The 20,590-nt window shown below is 40.1% G+C and overlaps 1 protein-coding gene across 2 annotated transcripts in view; it reads left to right on the top strand.

The window, feature by feature from the left end:
* Positions 1–16,416, top strand: part of Crebrf (CREB3 regulatory factor) — a 59,205-nt gene extending 42,789 nt beyond the window's left edge. For both annotated transcript variants that reach the window (XM_021185961.3, XM_029471005.2), the window contains 4 exons: positions 45–234; positions 2,447–2,520; positions 3,530–3,652; positions 11,067–16,416. In XM_021185961.3, the coding sequence (XP_021041620.1) occupies positions 45–234; positions 2,447–2,520; positions 3,530–3,652; positions 11,067–11,182 (503 nt within the window). In that variant the 3' untranslated portion in view covers positions 11,183–16,416. The remainder of the gene's footprint in view (positions 1–44; positions 235–2,446; positions 2,521–3,529; positions 3,653–11,066) is intronic.
* The last annotated feature ends 4,174 nt before the right edge of the window (positions 16,417–20,590 follow it).

Raw genomic sequence — 20,590 nt, 5'->3', positions numbered from 1 at the left:
TCACTAAAATGATGTAACTTACCCTCCTTTCAAATGACTTGTAGGGAAATATGCAGTTAAGAAGTCACGGAGAACTGATGTGGAAGACCTTACTCCAAACCCTAAAAAACTACTCCAGATTGGTAATGAACTGCGCAAGCTGAATAAGGTGATCAGTGACCTGACTCCAGTTAGTGAACTTCCCTTAACAGCGAGGCCAAGGTCAAGGAAAGAAAAAAATAAGCTGGCGTCCAGGTAAGTTTCTAATAATGTTCACCCATGTGAATAGTCTCTAGGAGGTAAGATTAGACCTTAAGATGTTATAGAAGAGGTGACCTTCAGAAATTACTTATTAAATAACTACTGTAGTGAGTTGTTTTTTGTTAATTGTTGTTTTTAAGTGAAATATGGCATTTATGCTTTTAAGAAGAAGTTTGGGGGGTAAGGCGAATACAGTAAGTACACTGTATTATGGCATAACTGAAAAGTTTTAAAACTTAAATTTGTTTTTTTTGTAAGTCAAGTTGACTACATAGTTAACAATAAAATTAATTTATGTATGCTATTATGAATTTGAGACATATACTCAGTTAAATAACCACTAACATGGTCAAGATATATTAACATTTTCATCACCTTAAAACTTATAAAACCTGGTGGTAATGTCACACACCTTTAATTGTAGCACTAGAGAGACAGAGGTAGGCAGACCTCTGAGGTCAAAGCCAATCTGGTCTACAGAGCTAGTTCCAGTACTAAGAAACCCTGTCTGGAAAACAAAACAAACAAAGAGGAAGATTATAAAACAAACCTTTCACTATCATCCTTTTACAGCCATTGGTTATTTTATGTGTGTGACGTTCTGCCCACATGTCCATATAGCCTGTGTGGGTGCTGGGAATTGAACGTAAGGACTTCTTGAAGAGCAGCCACTGCTCTAAACTGCTGGGCCATCTCTCAAGACCCCAAGATCTTTTTATAAATTAACAGTGTCTCATAGTGTTCTCTCCTGTTCCAGAGTGTCATGTAGATGGAATATACTGTAGTAGTCTGGATATGTCTGTCTTTAACTTAATGGGATGCCTTTGAGATCTGTCCATGGATAACTGGTTTCTTTGATTACTGTTTAGATAGTCTTTATAGGAGTAGTCTACATTTTATCTGCTTACCAGATGAATGCCTTTGAGATCTTTCCAGCTTTTAACCTGTTTGAATAAAAAGCTACTATAAACTTTGACTTAGAGATGTTTGGGTGGTTATGAATTTATATTTTAATGTTGACCAATGCCCATGTCTATATGGTTTATTTTTGCCAAACAAACAAACAAACAAAAACCTACAAGTAGTCATCTGTGCAATGGTGGTGCATGTATTTAATCCCAGCACTCAAGAGGCAAAGGCAGGTGGATCTCTCTGAGTTAGAGGCCAGCCGGGTCTATAGAGTGAGTTCCAGGACAGAAAGTTGTACAACAGAGAAACTTTGTATCAAAAAAAAAAAATCATAAAAACAAAAACAAAACAAAAAACTATCAACAACTTTGTCTCAAAAAAAAAAAATCAAAACAAAAAACTATTAACCAAACTGTCTTCCAGCATAGCTTTGAGAACTGTTTTAACCCACCAGGACAGACAGTTCTACCTGCTTTACATCCTCTACAATAGCTGGGACCTTGTCTGTTGCTGTTTTTTTGTTTTTTGTTTTTTTAGTCACTTTAGTAAGTGTCTACATAGCAGCTTTAGTTTTTGAAAGTGAACTTAGCTTTCTAATGTCAATTTGGCTAAATGGTGGTGTGGTTTATGATGAGGTTCTTTGGTAGGCACAAATAAACAAGTGACTCATTTACTATTACAGCATTTGAGGTCTTGCGAAATGGCTCTTTTGGGAGACCCAAGTTTTGTTCCCAGCACCCACATGGTGCTCACAACTGCCTATAACTCCAGCTCCATGAGGATCCAATGACCTCTTCTGGCCTCTGCAGGCACCTACAGACATACAGCATTGTACCCTCGCTAACACACAAGTAAATAAAAATCAGTCTTAAAAAGAAAATGCCCTATAGATGGCTTCACCAGATAAAAGTACTTGCCAATAGAAAGACCCTCATAAACAGATTCAATTCCCAGATCCCACAGTAGAAGGAGAGAACCCTCTAAAATCTGTTCTTTGACCTCCATACATGTAACATGCGTCTGAACACATAGACACATTCACATACACTCTTACTCTCTACCACCCCACACAGACTCGCTCACCCACATTCACTCTCTTGTTCTCTAACACATACCACACACACATATAGACTCTCATTCTCTAACATAGACACAAGAAGAAGAAAATTTCAAAGAGAAAAATGTCTGATAGTGATAAAGCATACTCATTTTTATTTTTTTTTTTCTTATTTAAGAAAATACATTCTGAAGTCTCTTAAAAGAGAAGATGAACTAATAATAGCTCTTCCTTTCACAGAGCTTGTAGGCTAAAGAAGAAAGCCCAGTATGAAGCTAATAAAGTGAAGTTGTGGGGCCTCAACACTGAATATGGTAAACCTCAGTCTTCAACTTCGCTTTCTCTTTGGTTTGCATATTCTTGCCTGAGCTCTATATACTGTTTACTTCTCCTCTGTTGTTGTTGTTGTTGTTGTTGTTGTAGAGGGAGAGGGTTTGAGACAACATAGTCCCAGCTGTCCTGGAACTCACAATATACACCGGGCTGGCCTCGACTTTACAGGAGATTTACCTGCCATTGTCTCCTGAGTGCTGGGATTAAAGGGGTGCACCAGACCCAGCTTGGCTCTCCTCTTTTACATTTATCTATTCAGAATGCCACATGCCCAGCATCAGTTCATTCTTGTCTGTAAGTGTGGCTGTCTGGATCTCTGCTCCCTTAGATAATATGCCACTAGCGTTCTCATGAGCTAATCCATAGTTAGGTCTTTCTTGTTGTGATTGTGTTTCTAGCCAGTGTGGACAACTGACTTCAGTATTTCCCTTCACTTGAACTGTGTAGATCATTTAGATCTGTGTTTTTCAGGTTAGTTGTACATTGAAATAAATCCATGTGTATTTATTAAAATATAGAGTCCTGGACTTTCTTAGATTTTCTGAATTGTAATAGAACCCAATAGAACCCAGGAATTCTCCTTTTCTTTTTTTTTTTTTTTCCTTTTTTCTTTTTGGTTGTCATTGAATATCTCAAATCTATAGCTTTGGCTAGCCTATAACTTATTATAGATCAGGCTGGTCACAAACTTGCAATGACCCTCCTGCTTCTGTTTCCTGATGGCTGGGTTAAAAAGATTCACCATCATATCTAACATAATCCATATTTTTGGCATTTCCCCAGATACTGGGTTATTTTGTTGTTTTATTTTTTTTCTTTCATGGTTAGAAATCCATCCCAAGGCTTTGTGCATGCTAGTAAGGTGAGTGTTCACCCACTGAACTGTGTTTGCAGCCCTTTCATTTTCAACTGAATATGGTTTTACTATAAAATTAAAAGTATATTCTCTCATGTTAGTGACATTCTAAGTGTTTTTGTTCTGTCTTATAGACAATTTATTGTTTGTAATCAACTCCATCAAGCAAGACATTGTAAACCGAGTTCAGAATCCAAGAGAAGAGAGAGAGCCCAGCATGGGGCAGAAGCTTGAAATCCTCATTAAAGACACACTTGGTAAGGAGAGCACTGTTAGAGACAGACAACAGCTTATGATGTACAGTATCAGAGTCAAAGAGGAACTCCTTCCCTCTCCATGCCTGCCCCATCTGCTCCCACCTCTCAGTAGGGATTTATCTTCCTCAGCATTTTCACAGGGTTCTAACAAACTTGCATATCTGACTTTTCATCCCTGACCAGATTGAACACTGTGGAGAGGATCAGGGAGAAAGGCACAGAGAGGGTAGGCTGGTTGGTGGCTTGTGGGAGGAATATCTAGTACATAAATTTGAGATGCTACAGGGTCAGAGCTCAGCTGCAGTAAGAGCAAGTCACCTGTTAGATCACACGCTTCCTGAGGGCTGCACAGCTTATTGCTGTCCCAGAAAATCCCGGACATATCTATCACATTAAAAGGCCAGTTGTTCATCTTGAGTACAATCAAAAATAATTTCAGATGAATAGCAGGTCTTAAACACCAGTATTGTCCTAGAAAATCACCTAGTGAAATTGCATACAGGAAGTAAGGCAGTTTGCTTGGCCTAAGAGGATGGATGATTTTATGTATTCTTTTAAAGTACTTCCAGTATTCTTTTTCTTTAAAAAGCATTTCATTTTTGTGTAGTAGTTTGAGAGAGAATTTAGTTTTATAAGATAAAATTACTTTTTACCTTTTTGGTTTATAATGTAAAAGCTTTTGTATATCCATTAGTGTATGTTCTCTTATACTAGACAGATAACTTGACCTGTTACAAAATGCTTGGCGCACATTTTCTTTCCTTGCCTATCTTAAGATTGTTTCTCCTCCTCTTCTGGCATAAAATATTTTCTGTTAAATAACTGATCCTGCATTGGTGTTTCTTGGTGGGTGGTGTGTTACTTTTGCCTAGGTACAGACTGTCCTCAGGCCTAGATATAGACTATGCTCAGGCCTAGATACAGACTGTCCTCAGGCCTAGATACAGACTGTCCTCAGACCTAGATACAGACTGTCCTCAGGCCTAGATACAGACTATGCTCAGGCCTAGATACAGACTGTCCTCAGACCTAGATACAGACTATCCTCAGGCCTAGATACAGACTGTCCTCAGGCCTAGATACAGACTGTCCTCAGGCCTAGATACAGACTATCCTCAGGCCTAGATACAGACTATGCTCAGGCCTAGATACAGACTGTCCTCAGACCTAGATACAGACTATCCTCAGGCCTAGATACAGACTGTCCTCAGGCCTAGATACAGACTGTCCTCAGGCCTAGATACAGACTGTCCTCAGACCTAGATACAGACTATGCTCAGGCCTAGATACAGACTATCCTCAGGCCTAGATACAGACTGTCCTCAGGCAGGCTCGCTCTGTTTTTCTCAGTGTGCACTTTGAGGTCCCTGTTACCTGACTTTGCTCTGCTTCTCCTGGGTGTACCTTATCACCTGAAGGTCAGATCACCCTTGCTTATCTCTGCTCTTTGTTGCTTCTTTAACCTTTCTTACCTCCTTTTTTTTTTTTCATTTTCACTTTTTCTTATTCAGTATTCTTGTGTCATATTGTAGGGTATGAGTACATTCGTGTGTGTGTGTGTGTGTGTGTGTGTGTGTGTGTGTGTGTGTGTGTGTCTTGGGCATGGAAGTCAGGGTCTCAGATATACTTGTCAAGAATACTATCACTGGATGTACTGTATGAGAAAAGGAGAAGGAGGAAGAAGAGGAGGAGAAGGAGGAAGAGAAAGAAAGAAAGAAAGAAAGAAAGGAAAGAAAGAAGACGGTGACAACAAAAAGAATACTACCACTCACTCCTCTTGTTGCTTTCATTTTTTTTTTTTTAACTAAAGGAATACTTTTCTTTTCTGTGTTCTATGTCTGTGTTTACCATGTCAGAGGACAACTTGGAGGAGTGGTTGTTTCCTGCTCTGTGGATCCTGGGGGTCAAACTGAGGTTGTCAGGGTTGACAGCAACCTTTACCCTCTGAACCCTTTCTAGCTCCCTTCTGTTTTTTGAGGGTCTTTCTATATAATTCAGTCTGACCTCAAACTTACCAGTCTTCCTGGTCTTAGCCCCCTTTCTTCATGTCTTTGTTTTTTATTTTTTTATAGTTAATATTTGTATGTATGAATGTGTCCCATGTCACACCATGAGTGTGGAGGTCAGAGGACAGCTCCGCACCATCTGATTCCATAGACAGAAGTCAGGTTATCAGGCTTGGTGGCAAATGCCTTTATCCACTGAGCCATCTTACCTGTCTTCTTTCATTTATGGACATTTTCTTTAATATCATTTAGTTTATTTTGAAATAATAGTGGATTAGGGCATTCATGATCCAGTCTTTTACCCATCCTTCCATTGTTTGTAGATAAGATTTTATTCTCTTTTTTCTTAAAACTACTCTTTCACAGTATTTTACTGGATATTGGAGTTCTGAGGGTACCTGCTGGTGTTGCTAGGTGCTTAGGTTCCCTGAACAGAAATTTGCTCAGAAGAAAAGCTTTTGAAGGAGAAAGGCACTTCTGAGGGTAGACATGGCCTGCTGTAGGTCATTTATGTAGTGCTTACTGTGTAACACATTTGTATGCAGTGAGGTTTTCTCTCACATGCTGACCCTCATATGTAGCCTGTGGGAGAGTGGTGGTGGGGGTGAGGTTCCAGTCTTTTCCTCTGTCATTTCTTCTTTCATATGGCAATAGTTTTTAAACATTTTATTTTTATGTGTATGAGTGTTTTGCTTGCATATATGAGCATGTGCCTTCCGGGGTCAGAAGAAGGGTCGGGGCCCCTGGAACTGAAATGGTTGTGAACTGTCTTGTGGTGCTTGTGGGTCCTCCAGAAACGATCAGACAGTGCTCTTAACTGCTCAGCTATCTCCAGGTGCTTGTATGCTAATGTTGGTGGCCACTATCCTGACAGTGTTCTGGTGGCTCCATTTTTTTTTCTTGAAAATTTTTTTATTTAAAAAAATTAGCAAAAATAATACATTAGGTTTGTTAGGACATTTTCAGTCAAATTTATTCTTTTTAAAATTTTTTATTAGATATTTTCTTCATTTACATTTCAAATGCTATCCCAAAGTCCCCTATACCCTCCCCCACCCCTGACTGCTCCCCAACCCACCCACCAGTCAAATCTATTCTTGTCGATTCTTCTCCTCTCCTGTTCTTTCCTATCCCCTTGTAGTCACTGCTTGTGGTCACTTTTCCATTTCCAAGTTATGTGTGTCCTGGTGTCCTCTCCCACACTCTGAACCCTTCTTTAGTTTCATAGCATATCCCCACACACCCCAACATTCCTACTCATAGACATAAGCTAGGATTGACAAGAGACCATGAGGTATCCTTCTGAGTCACCTTTGTTAACATAATGCTTAGCAAATCTATTCATTTTCCTGAAGCTGTCATGACTGCAGTTCTTTTAAAAGTGGAATTTACAAAATTTTATTGTGTGCATACAACACCTTTTCATGATCCATTTGGCTTGGCTCAGATTAGCTTGTCTAGCTTCATGGAGTCCTCTCTTATCAGTTTATAGCAGCTTACTTTCTACAGTTTTTCGTTTTACTTTATCTAGTCCAACTCTTCTTTCATACAACTCCTACCTTTCTTGTCAGTTTCATTTCCAGTCCTTGTACTACCAGTGATTGTGGATACTACCAGCTCTTTTTCTGGCAGAGTTCTGACAAGGCAATTTTTTTTTTTTGTTTCTTTGCATCTTTCTGAAGTTCCTCACCTTAAGCTTACTCCTCGATTGAACAAAATCCCTATGGTTTCACACACAGACCTTGTTGACCTCTGATTTCTAGGGAATTCCCTGTTTGACTGCTTTAGACTTTTTGTTCTCAAGTTCATTGGTTCCTTTTGTTTGCTTCATATGGACTGTTAGTGTTGACATCACGCAGGTCTTCATATGGACTGTTAGTGTTGACATCACACAGGTCTTCATATGGACTGTTAGTGTTGACATCACGCAGGTCTTCATGTGGACTGTTAGTGTTGACATCACGCAGGTCTTCATGTGGACTGTTAGTGTTGACATCACGCAGGTCTTCATGTGGACTGTTAGTGTTGACATCACGCAAGTCTTCATGTGGACTGTTAGTGTTGACATCACGCAGGTCTTCATGTGGACTGTTAGTGTTGACATCACGCAGGTCTTCATGTGGACTGTTAGCGTTGACATCACACAGGTCTTCATGTGGACTGTTAGTGTTGACATCACGCAGGTCTTCATGTGAACTGTTAGTGTTGACATCACACAGGTCTTCATATGGACTGTTAGTGTTGCCATCACGCAAGTCTTCATGTGGACTGTTAGTGTTGACATCACGCAGGTCTTCATGTGGACTGTTAGTGTTGACATCACGCAGGTCTTCATGTGGACTGTTAGTGTTGACATCACGCAGGTCTTCATGTGGACTGTTAGTGTTGACATCACGCAGGTCTTCATGTGGACTGTTAGTGTTGACATAACGCAGGTCTTCATGTGGACTGTTTGTTAGTGTTGACATCATGCAGGTCTTGCAGATCTGGGTACCTTATTCCCACCTTGAAAATTAGGGATGTAGAAGACTCCAGATCTCATGGAGATTCCTTTTCACTTGTTCATGTGCCATGGGCTGACTATTTTTAGAAATGGTTTTTCACCAAGTGTAATGCTTCATAATTCTAGTACTTGGGAGGAGACTAAGACAGGAAAAGCCCAATTTTGAGCTAAATAAACCTTCATAGGGAGACCTCTTTTCAAAGAGAGAAGCGAAAGAGTTGATGGAGGTGTTCCCCAGGGCTGGGGGCGGGGCTCCTAACTCCTGAGCCAAAGTGATCCTCTTACTTAGCCTTCTGGGCCACTGAGACTGTAGACACACGCACCACTGAGCTCAGTTTTCCAGTGGTAGAATTTTTGTGGAATTTATTTTGTTGTTTTAGGGACAGGATCTTGCTATGTGCCCATGGAGGGTTTGGATTTGAGGTGGATGTCTTGCCTGTCTACTTGTTGTTTTATGTGGAGAAATAAAAGTGAGTCTCTGCTACTACACATGTGGCGACACGCTCCTAGACATCACAGTTACCTGAGTCAGGTCGCGACCGTCCTGGCCAATACAGACAAACACTCATCCTAAAATGAATGCCTGACTGCTATCATTCCAGAGTCTCTGTCAGGTTAAAAGCATTGGGATTTCTTTGTATTACTGGTTTGCTAGAACATTTGGAGCAGCTGTTGGTGTGCTCATGCATTCGTGGTGTGTGTGTGTGTGTTTTGTGCTATTCTTTATTCTTGGATCAATTACTTACAGATTGTTGTATGCATTTTTCCTGGAGAGATATGAACTAACATGTTGATTCTAGATGAACACCAACAACAGAGCAAAGCAATGCTTTCTCACAAGTCCACCTGGGTGAACCAGTAAATTTATCTGGCCTAGAGTAAGGAGTTGCTTGCAGGAACATGGGTTAGCTCTAGACAGCTGTTACTTCACAGTCCCAGCCTATCATGGTGTTGCCCTCCTAGCACTCGAATCATAGAGGCAGAGGTTGTTCAAGGTCATCCTGAGCTATAGTGAGAGTCTAAGGCAACCTATGCTACATAAGACCTTGTCTCAAAAAAAAAAAAAGAAAAGAAAAGTGACATAAAATTCCCCCAGAGATAAGAAGTTCTTTGCTTTTGCTAATCTTTTTTTTGTTTTGTTTTGTTTTGTTTTGGTTGTTTTTGTTTTTCGAGACAGGGTTTCTCTGTGTAGCCCTGACTGTCCTGGAACTCACTCTGTAGACCAGGCTGGCCTCAAACTCACAGGTGCTGGGATTAAATGTGTGCACCACTACTCCAGCAAGTATGTTGTCTTAACCACAGTACCAGAATGATATCTAGACCTATGAGTACTGATGTGATCTCCAGTGTGGAGCCCAAGCTTACAAACTCCTGCTGCCTGCTCAGTTATGCCTGCCTGCCTGCCTGCCTGCCCCCTCTCTCCTTCTGTGTGTGGTTGTCTGTTCTATTTGAGAGTGATTTTGTTGGATTTAATTACATCTCTTTTGTCCCTATTATTTCTCAGCCTTTTTTTTTTTAAATGAAAATTCTAAGTAATTGATTTTCTGAGTGTCCTAACATTTGGATTTACCTGTTTCTTCATGGAAAGTGGAGTGATTTTTGTGTCTTGAGTGTGCAGGTACACACATATGCACAGTGTACATGTATATATTGTGGGGGCCTGTGTGAAGGCCAGATGTCAACCTCAGAAGTCATCCACCCATGTTTTTTGAGTAAGGTTTTAGGCTAAGCTGGATGGTCAGCAAGCCCCAGGGATCTTCCCGTCTCCAACTCTGCAGCTCTGGGATACACACACACATAACCACACCCAATCTAACTTTTCACATGCTTGTCATCTAACTCAGGATTGAGCCCAAATAGAGTTAGGTTTATTGGCAAGACTAGATCTCTCCTGTTGGGTTAGCCAGTAGTGTGCTGTGAGTTTGTTGTGTTAGTGATCATCCTGAGCTTGAATGAATAGTTAAGGTAGCATTGATAGCTTTAATTTGTTATACGTCTTTTATCAGTAATGAATGTTCTCATTTCCACTCTCTTTTCTTTTTCTTATGTGTTACCGTCTCCCCATTTCACCCTCAGACAAGCTCTCACTATGTAGCCCAGGCTAACCTTGAACTCAAGATCTTCCTGCCTTAGCCACTCTAGTGCTGAGATTACTTGTGCTATCCTGCCTAGTTTCATTTTTCTTAACACTTAAAAAAATTCTTATACCTGTAACATTCTTATACTTGTGCTATTTAAGTACTAACATTATCCTGGCCATCCCAAAGGAAGTCAGCATACTTGGGCTGTTCGTAATTTCTCTCCCTCTTTCATTCCATCTTTTTTTTTTTTTTCTTTTTTCTTTTTTTGGTTTTTCAAGACAGGGTTTCTCTGTGTAGCCCTGGCTGTCCTGGAACTCACTTTGTAGACCAGGATGGCCTCTGCCTCCCAAGTGCTGGGATTAAAGGCGTGAGCCACCACCACCTGGCTATTCCATCTTTTCTTACTCACTTTTATTTAAAATAAAAGGGAACTTAACATTGTATACAGTAATTTTAAAAATTGTCATGTGTATCTTTTGTGCTTACAGTTGTAGTTGTGTGTATGTAAATACTACAGAGCACAGTGAAGTCCAAACAGATGATAGACACAGGCAGCAAACTTACAGGCTTAGGAAACAGCCTGCCAGTGGACCTCAGGTTTCTTTGGGAATTGTTATTTGTCATCTACCACGTTAAAGTGCCTCATGACTCTTGATGTGGGTCTCCTTGGGAATGAAGTCTGCCATAGGATGGTTTTCTGGGCTGCAGTAGCAAGTAGTGGTGGAGCCCTTGTTTTGGGGCCAATATCAGCTTTCAGACTTTTTCCCTTTCCTTTATGCCTTCTCCATATTTGTGTCTTAAAGTGTGCCTTTTATTCTCTTCAGGTCTCCCAGTCGCTGGGCAAACCTCAGAATTTGTTAATCAAGTGTTAGGGAAGACTGCTGAAGGAAACCCCACTGGAGGCCTTGTAGGACTAAGGATACCAGCATCAAAAGTGTAATCAGCCTCATTGGACCACTGGTCAGAAATGTCTGTTTTTGTCATGTTATCCATTGTAAATTTTCATTCTGTTTTGCATGTCAATTAGCATTATGTAAACATTTATAATTAGGTTACATTGTTTTAAAAACAATACCGTAAGTGAAGCATGATCCAAAATACTTGATTATTGCATTTTCAGAGCATAAACCAGTGACCCTGCTGCTGGCATGAGAAAGAAGCTCACACATTAAGTAAATGTGAGGTACAGATTGTAAACATTTGTTGAAGCAGAACGTTTTGGATGAGTGAATATATTAGTATAATGCTAAGTGTTAGGTGGGTTTATGCTCTGAACCACACAAAAATACCGAGGAAGCATTTTTTTTTTCAAAGTCCATTTAGATTGTTTTTAGAATGACTGCTTTTTGTTCTAATTTTTTACAGCCATTAATCTCACATGTACATGGTGCACCCAGCACTCACGTGTGTACCATGTTTAGATGTTTTTCAGAACTCAATATGATATATAAATACATATATATATATATATATATATACATATATATATATATTTAATTGTCTGTGCAAGTAAGAAAAAAGCATATTCTTTGTGCCTTGTATTTTGGGGAAACTCTAAAACTGGTAATATTTTGTATGATGAAAATCCTAATGAGGAAAACCAAGATATATAGATGAGAAAATAATGGGGTTTAAATGTCTTTTTGTTCCAACTCTTTTTCAGATTTTTTTGAATGTATATAGGACTATGTCGAAATGTAGATATATGCCACAGAGTCTGTGTATTGTATAAAAAAACAAAACAAAAACAAAAACAAACAAAAAAAGATGGCTCTAGAAAACTCCTATTTCGGTACTTGACCGGAAGAAAATACTTGCACATTATTGCGATTGTTTTATTTTTTCTACCAAAGACAAATGCAACTGGTATGGCAGACTGCCAGTCTAAGTAAAGTTTTGCACAGCTTACATGATACTGTATGAATGTATGAAACAAAGAGAAACAATTAAAAGGTCAGGGTTAGGGATCTTACTCAACTGTGAACTTTATTTCTGTTTGGGTCCAATTATCTACAGAAGGAGCATCCATACATCCAAATATTATTTTGCTGTCCTCTAGTTTGCTTCCATAGTAGATAAGTTGGTGGCCACTTAGGTGTCTTTTATTTCTGCAGTTATTGTAGGAAATTTTAATATATTTCATATTAGTAAGCTATTGATAAAATAGTTTTTGACTTTGAAAATTAAAGTTTATTTAGCTTATTGTAGTATACTTCCACCAAACAACCAAAATACAGATTATTTTTATCGTATTATGTATATATATATGTAAAGAGATAAAAAAAGCTAAAAATATCTAATACTTTAGTTGCCACTTTTCCAATTTAATCTTATTGTGCATGTAATATTTTCAAAGATCAACACAAGCTTAAAACAAATTTATAAATTTTTATATTTTTGTACAGGTATTTTCTTCAAACTTCCATGTGACTTATCTTGTGTGGTTTCTAGACTTGAGAAACATGAACACGTTTAGTTTTAGGTGCTCTTCTTTGCTTTAGTAGTCAGTTGTAATTGTGCTCAAGCTTTGCCTCTTGATGAGAGATTCCTATGTCCCCACAGGTCCTTCCATCCTGTCTTTCTTGACTGTTTTATCTCAGATCTTGTGTTTGGAACTATGAAAACTGGTGGCTTCAAAAGTAAAAACAAACATATCTAGAAGAAAAGCCTGAAATGTCAGACGTAGTTGCTGTCTCTCCACCACCTTTTGATAGAACTAAGATAGTTGTCCTCGGTCTGCACAGGAGTTCCTTTCCTTTTTCTTTCTCCTCCCCTTTTGTAAGCTGTAGCACATGAAGGTTCGATTAGAAAACACAGTTAACAATCCAAAAATGTGTCTGACTTGCCTCTTTGACATCATGAATCATAAGAAACCAAGACTTGTCTTGACACGTTAGCTGAAACTGTGACAAAGTTCCTGTGTGTTTGGTGGAAATGTACCTCTTAGTTCATCCATCCTAACAGATAATAAGCTCACATGTCATGGTTAGCAGAATTAAAGTTTTACTTTTTAGGTGGGAAAAAGCAAACCATAGGTTCACAAATGGAAGTGTATGAAGTCTCGAAAGTGTTCCAGAATATGGCAGTTTTTCAGTCAAGTGACTGCCACTTCATGATGGTGAAGTTTATAAAATTGCCCCTTTCTAGCTACCCTGTTTTAGGAATTCTGGTTTTTTGATACCCTTTCTTGTCTGCAAACCAGAATTTGAGTTTTTGGTCTTGCATTTCAAAAACCTTTGAATCTGTTTAGTAGATTCCATACCTGTGCATTTCAGTGTTTATATGTACTCCTTAAGTTAAATAGTTGAAAGCCTTTTAAATAGTTGAGCTTTTTAATGTTGACACTTTATTTTGTACCTATTTATATATGTATGTATATCTTAGGAAAGCACTTTGTTATAAAATTGCATTTTATATGATTCCTGCCATTTGCTGCTAAACTTGGGCTGGTCAGAACGCTGCAGCGATACTTGATCTAAATAAAAACCTGGCAGTAAAATGTAGAGTGCAAGTTAAATCCTCTTGCTGTTTAAGATGACATAGGCAAGCTGTGCAGCTTTACATTTTAACCAGGGGACTCTGTGGCATTTAAAACCGTCTAGAAATGGTTGTACTTTTAATGCCAGTAATGAACTGCTTCCTCTATTGTCTTTAAAATATCCTACACCTAGTGTATCACAGACGGACGGTTCTCACGAGTGTGTAAAAACCCAGCAGTTTTATATGTTGTATTTTTAAAAATCATGGCATGTATTTTTGGGTGGAAACCATTAGAGTGAGAGCTGTCTAGAGGTTTTCTGTGTTCATACATGGTATACAGAGAGCTCATGAAGTCCAGAGCCTTCCCTTAAGTGAAGGAAGGCATTGTGAATTCTCCTCAGATCAACCCACCGTTCCAAAGGCAACCATAAACTGACTACAGTACTACTACAGTAAAAAATAACAAGGAACCTTCTGCTTCCTGGCTCCAGATACACTGGATTCTTTCTTTAGTCTGTGCCCACATGAGAGCATGCTGCCGGGCTGCTCCTATTAACGTTGCGTGTGAGCTTTGCAATCAGTGTGGTTGCTTGCTGTGCTGTACCATGTATGGGTCCTTATCTTTTCCATGTCCTTCATGCGAGAGTTGGGTGTGGCTTAATCTTGTGCCTTACTTGTACACTTAAGTGATACATCTTCATTCCTTCCCATTCCCAAACCTTAACTCTGTTCTTTTTGTAAGAGAATCACAACTATTCCAGAAGCATCATGGAGGGTTTCAGATGGGCGTCGTTTCATAGCTCCCTCTCTTTGTAGTTGTTTTATACTTGTATGAGAGAACAGTTTTGAATGATCTTCGAGTAATCTTGTTACATCCCTTCTCTCTGGCTTTTGTGAGGTTGTCCTGCGTCTCTCTGATGCTTGGCTTCATTCACACCTTAGCAAGAGCCTGCACTACAGACAGATGTATGTGCTCACTTCATCTGCTTGACAGTGATTATTTTGTTTTCCAGAAGTTTTTAGGAGAAGAGTACCCATTTTGTTTGTTTTTTACAACAGATGACAAGTCTCTTTAAAAGAAACTGAAGTACAGTACTTTTGAAATACAATGCTATTGGTATGAAGTTCTCTTTTATATATAATATTCATACAATTATCTGATGTTTGCCTTCATTAATAAAGCTGTTAGTTTATTCACCAAAATGTCAAGAATGGATGTGCTTTTCTTTATTCCATATATTTAAACAATATTTTAGCTGCTAAGATTTAGTTAACTTCCTAAGAAATGAATTCAAGTTGCCTTCAGCAAGAATTAACAAAACTCATGTCCCCTTTCTTTATATAGTCTTCCTAAACTTCTGTTCAACTACTTTCTGGTTAATTATGTGACAGAATGTTAGCATCTCTCTAAATCTTGAAACTTGAATTTTGAGAATGCATTGATTTCAGTGTTAATGGAAAAGGTCTCAGCTATGTTTCTAGTGGAGTCTTTTGTGGAATACCATTTCCCATGGAACTGCGACCACTTGCACAACTTTGCACAGAACTGCAGTCTTGTTCTTCCCTGGATCGTGACAAATGAGTCCCACGCAGTGCCGTAATACTTGTGGATTCTACCGTGATTTTTGTCATCTTAAATAAGGGCATTATGAGAAAATTACTCCATGTCTTTCTTTTTTTTTTTTAATATTTCAAACACAGTGGGATGAAACAACGTCAGAAGTAGGGATGGTGGTTTCGTTTTAAGGAATAAGCATATTGGAGGAATGTGATGAAAACGTACTACTGAGAGTTCCACACTTCCACAGCAAGTGGGATTATGTGTTGAAGCATAATCCCCATGCTTAGTAAACTGACTGAAATAGAAATCACACCTAGGAACTGCACGATGCCAAATTGCCATTTGGTTTTGAAGAGACTTTTGGAGGTGGCAATAAGGTGATGAAATCTTACAGCTACTTCCAAATAGTATTGTGGAACTGAAGACTTGGTGGCTAGTAAAGAGCACCCAGGTCTGTGTCTCAGCGTGCCAAGTGTGACCTGGGCTTGCCTCTTTAGTCACAGTGTGACACCGAGTGTAGTTACTCAGTTCCAGGTGCCAGAAGCGGGACTGATTCTGTGTCTTGCCCTTTATCCTTTGGGGTTTTTTGTTTGTTTGTTTGTTTTCAGAACTAAATAACAAAACTGTATGTGTACTGTATTTGCTTCTCCACATGTTTTGCGACACTGTACTCCCACTGCCTGCTATTGTCTTCTTGCCCTAGAGTCTGTCCTGTGGTGTAGCATTTGTGGTTAACAATGACTCCGGAGCTGCCAACACGGAAGGCAAGAGTACAAAGCATTTGCTCCTGTGGTTTGGCAGCCTCTCCGAATAGTTGCCCTTAGGACCCGCTCTGTGATACGATCATAAGTACTCCGTAGTTCTGTTTATTCCCTGCCCCCAGCTGGAGCTGTGACTCTTTATTGGATTCAGTCTTGTCTTTTGTCTAGAAAGAATTGTTATCTCGTTCACGCATGAGTTGTTTAAAAATTACTCAACGTTGGTTAATAGCCGTGCAGTTTTCCTTTTAGGAGGCGGCCATGCACAGGTTACGTTTTCTGTCACCCTCTAACTGTCAGCACTGTAGTTAGACACAGAATCATTAGTGTATGCAGCACCCTTTGTAATTTACAATAAAAAATATGAAAAGAAAAGGTTTGGAATTGTTTGCCTCATATTTTGTCTTTTCTCCTTTCCATTGCCTGCATGCGACACAGTAGCCATCCATTCCTCAAGACAGCCTTTTCAAAGACTATTCCAGTCTCACGGAGCACAGGGAGCCGACTCTTGCTGCCTCTCTTTGGGGCATGTTCAGAGAGCTAAGGTTTATTGACACCCTAAGCTGGCTTTTAATTTATTTCAGTGAGATTTAGCTATACAGAAATTATTTGATAGAAACATTTGCTTTTCTGTAAACAATAGTTTATACTTAATATGTCCTTTGATAACTTGGACAAAACCATCTTTAGGCTAGGGGAGCTGTGAGCCTAAGCTGGTGGAACCTGCCTGGGTGAAGGTGGCATAGGAGTAAATGTTGTTCAGCAACAAGCACTTGTTGAGAACCTCCTCTGTCAGGATGGATGTGTAGATGCTGTGTTACAGAAGGATGGAAGAGAGCTCCACAAAATTAGTCCACCAAAGAGGTTGCCGTGTGGCCAGAAAACACAAGCAAAGCTGAAATTATAACATCCTGTGGGGATGGTAAAGAAGCTACTGAGGACTGGGGAGATGGCAAGTTTTTTAGAGCGCCAGGTGAGCATGAGGACCTGAGTCCCGTCCCCGACACGCAAGTGAACAGCAAGGTCTGATGTGGACACTTGGTAGATACCCGGGGCCCACAGGCCAATGTGGAAGCCAAGACCTGTACCCAAAACAAGACAGTACCTGAGGGATGACACCTGAAGCTGACCTCTGGCCTATACACAGACACATAAGACTTGAACTTGTTTACAACCCCCACCCCCCAATTTGAGTGATACTGAGGCCGTAAAAAAGCAAAGTAAATGTACTTTCCTGTGGGTGGGCTCTCCTTCAGGACTTAAGTTTGAAGACCACTCTTTACAAGGGCTCTTCTCAAAGTGTTGGGTACTCTTAGGAGCTAGGTGAACTAGGTATTCCATGATCTCATCAATGAGATACATCAACTAGTAAGTTCCTGAGTTCCTTTGTTCTTTTTTGGGGGGTGGGGGATCTGGTTCTCTGTGTAACAGTTCTGGCTGTCCATCCTTCAATTTGCTTTGTTGACCAAGATGGCCTCAGACTCACAGAGATCTGCCTGCCTCTGCCTCCCAAGTGCTGGGATTAAAGGCATGTACCACCATACATTTTAACTGGTGAATTCTTAAGCAACAGTGCAATGAAGAATTTGAAAGAAAAATACTGAGAAGTTCTGTGTCCTAATTCAGCTGAAAGATTTAGAATTAGAAGGTAGTAGACGTCCTTATGTATGGAGGTGGCACCCCTAAACCTTGCTAGTTGTCTTAATAAGAGCCTCAGCTACTATCAGGCCCAGTGAAGGTGGTGGCCTTGTCCCTTCTACAGAAGAGTCTGACAGCACTCAGATGATAGGACAAGCCCTATATCCAGCCAAGGATAATACAGTTCAGTTCACACTCCAATCTGCCTGAGGCATTCTGAGGACAATTCATACTTACCTCAGGTTTGCCAGGCCAGTATTTGAAAGAATGCCCATGCAGGGGAAAGCAAGCTGTTTAAAATGTGAAAGTCAAAGATCCAAAGCTAGTCAGTGTAGAGGAGTCAAAGACAGATACTGGACAAAAGGAGCAAGATGGGATTCAGGACTGGGTGCAGAGGGTATGTGACTGCTCCTTCAAGACAGCCTCGAGCTTAGGGTTGTCTTACTGGAACAAAATGGCTTGGAAAGAAGAGATATGGGGAGCTCCTTGCTTTGACTGCTGCAGACACAGCTGATTGCATAGAAATTCCCCCAAGAAGGATGATAGGCTAGGATCCAAACACATGAAAATAATTTGTCCAGGGCTGACTGGGGGTTTTCTCCAGTGTCTTAAGTGGGGAGCTTTACCCAGAACATTGCAGTGATTTGAATGGCAACCTAGTTCTTTTAAAAGTTTTTCATCTTAAAATAGTGCTTGGACTAAAGAACAGAAAATGTACTAAATTGAAAAAAAAGTGTACTATGGAGAATACAGAAGAAACTTGAATGAAAACACACACTGGATTCCAGAGCAGGACCTGTCAACAACTTAGGAGTTACTGGTACTGAGTCTCATTGAGAATGTGACTCCCATCTTAACAAAACAAACCAAGGATATAGTAAAGTAGTGAGAGAAAAATAGGTGTGAAATATGTTGTAGTTGGAAGAGGATAAATCAAGTATTCAGTCCTCTATCATACAGAAGTCTCTGTAGAGAAACATTTAGAGCATGAGTAGACGGGCAAGTAGATTAGAGTTTGAAAGTAGTCTGAAATATACAAAAAAACAGGATGGTCAATGTGGCATCCAGAACCAAAGTGAAACAAACGGGGGGCCCTTTAGTGTTGGAGCCCCTGAGTAACCTAGAAAATGTGAAGTTGGTTCTGCATCTCAACTGTGAACCACATATATTTCAAAATGGCTAAGGAGACAAGTGTTTTTTAAAAGCATAAGCAGTAGACGGAGATGTGGACAATCCTAAATCCTTGTAGAAGAGGAAGGACTTTTTAACATAGACTCAAGTCCAGAGTCATGAAGATCTTCCAATGCTATGCAAAATTATGGAAATTTAAATCCTCTTTAAGGCAAAAAGCACCATCAGCAAAGTCAGAGTCTACAAATTCTGCAGCTCATGTGAATACTAATTTCAGTCTCGTTCATTATGAGAGATGCAAAAGAAAGGCGTTTTTTGAAAAAGAGACAAAATGATAACACCAGTGTCAGCACACCATGCTGGTAGGGCTATAGGAAATAGGCATTTCCACAGTCTTGCTGATGCAGTGTAAACTGATACAACCAGTGTGACGAAACGGGCTTCACACCACAGTCCTGGCTGGTTTGGAACTCATGGGGATCTCCCTGCCTCTACCCCTTGAGTGCTGGGATAAAGTCATATGCTACCACACCCAGATAAAAAAAAGATATAGGAAAGCTTGTGTGGAGCTAAAACACACGTCTAGTAGCTGCGGTGTTAATCAGTGCCTGTAATTCCAGCAGTTCTAGGTCATCCTTGGCTACATAGGTAGCTGGGAACCAGCTTGGGCTCTGTGAGACTCTGCCTCAGAAAAGCAAAGATAAAATACTTAAGGCCTTTCACCTGTCCCGTGTGTTCTGTCATCGTCCTCCTCCCCCTCCTCCTTCCACTTCTATAGCCTAACAAATCAAGTGCAGCTGCTGGGCAGAAGCATTTAATAGAAAATGGCTGCAGGTAGGGAAGTAACTCCCAGAGTGTTTCTTAACAGTACGTGTATAGCAACTAGCCAGCACTGAGTTCAATGCTACATTATCAACAGTGCTAGGAGCGATTCATGTCTTACCTCATTCCATCCTCTAGGTGACCTTAGGAGTGATGCTACTGAGGAAACTAGAGCAAGGTGGCTGACTACAAGCCTGGAATCCAGGCCTTTGACACTTGCAACCAACTACTGAGCACCTTTTAAGAAGTGGGTGGTACACAGTGCTTTGGGACAGGCAGGCGTGGAGACTGGGGGCTGTGTGTGCAGTTTGAGAAAAACATTTTAAAAAGAGGGAACCCCATATCCAAGACGACAGAGCCTGGAGAATCCCGGAGGATGGGGGAAAGTGTCCAGTGGTGTTGAGGGCTTAAGAAATAATAATTTTAAAAAAACACTACCCTTCTTTGAGGTTTGCACTGACATTGTTTCTATCACACCACAGTCAGAACTACTCCTATGAGATACTTGGAATCCAATTTTACACAAAGGGCAGGACCAGAGCCATAGAAATGTGTAAGGACCGCAGTGCAGGATCATGGTTGTACTAATGGAGGTGCCCCAGTGACCTGTATTTAAGTCTGCACTTTTACAAGTTTTGTGTCTTACACCATAATGCATACCTACTGTAGACATTTTGTTTTAAATTTTAAAGAAAAAATAATGTAACTTTGGTGACATCCAAGTTGATCCTTTTTTTTTTTCCCCTATCCAAAAGGTCACTAGAATAGAATAGGTTGTTGTTGTATCTCTAGTACTGGGAACAAACGTGAAGGCCATGTGGCATGCCAGCCCATCATCATGGCCTGAGTTGTATTTCCCCCTCCCCCAACCCGAACTCTAATAGTTCTTCATAATCACACTCCACTTTTCCGTTTAGTAGGAGAAGACCAGAGAAGTTGTGCGTGTTCTACGTGACAA

Source organism: Mus caroli, unplaced genomic scaffold (assembly GCF_978045245.1).
Source record: "Mus caroli unplaced genomic scaffold, Mus_caroli_1 scaffold_18, whole genome shotgun sequence".
NCBI classification, from domain to species: domain Eukaryota; kingdom Metazoa; phylum Chordata; class Mammalia; order Rodentia; family Muridae; genus Mus; species Mus caroli.
The sequence above is the reverse complement of the archived record's forward strand: the minus strand, read 5'-3'. Positions and strand labels throughout refer to the sequence as shown.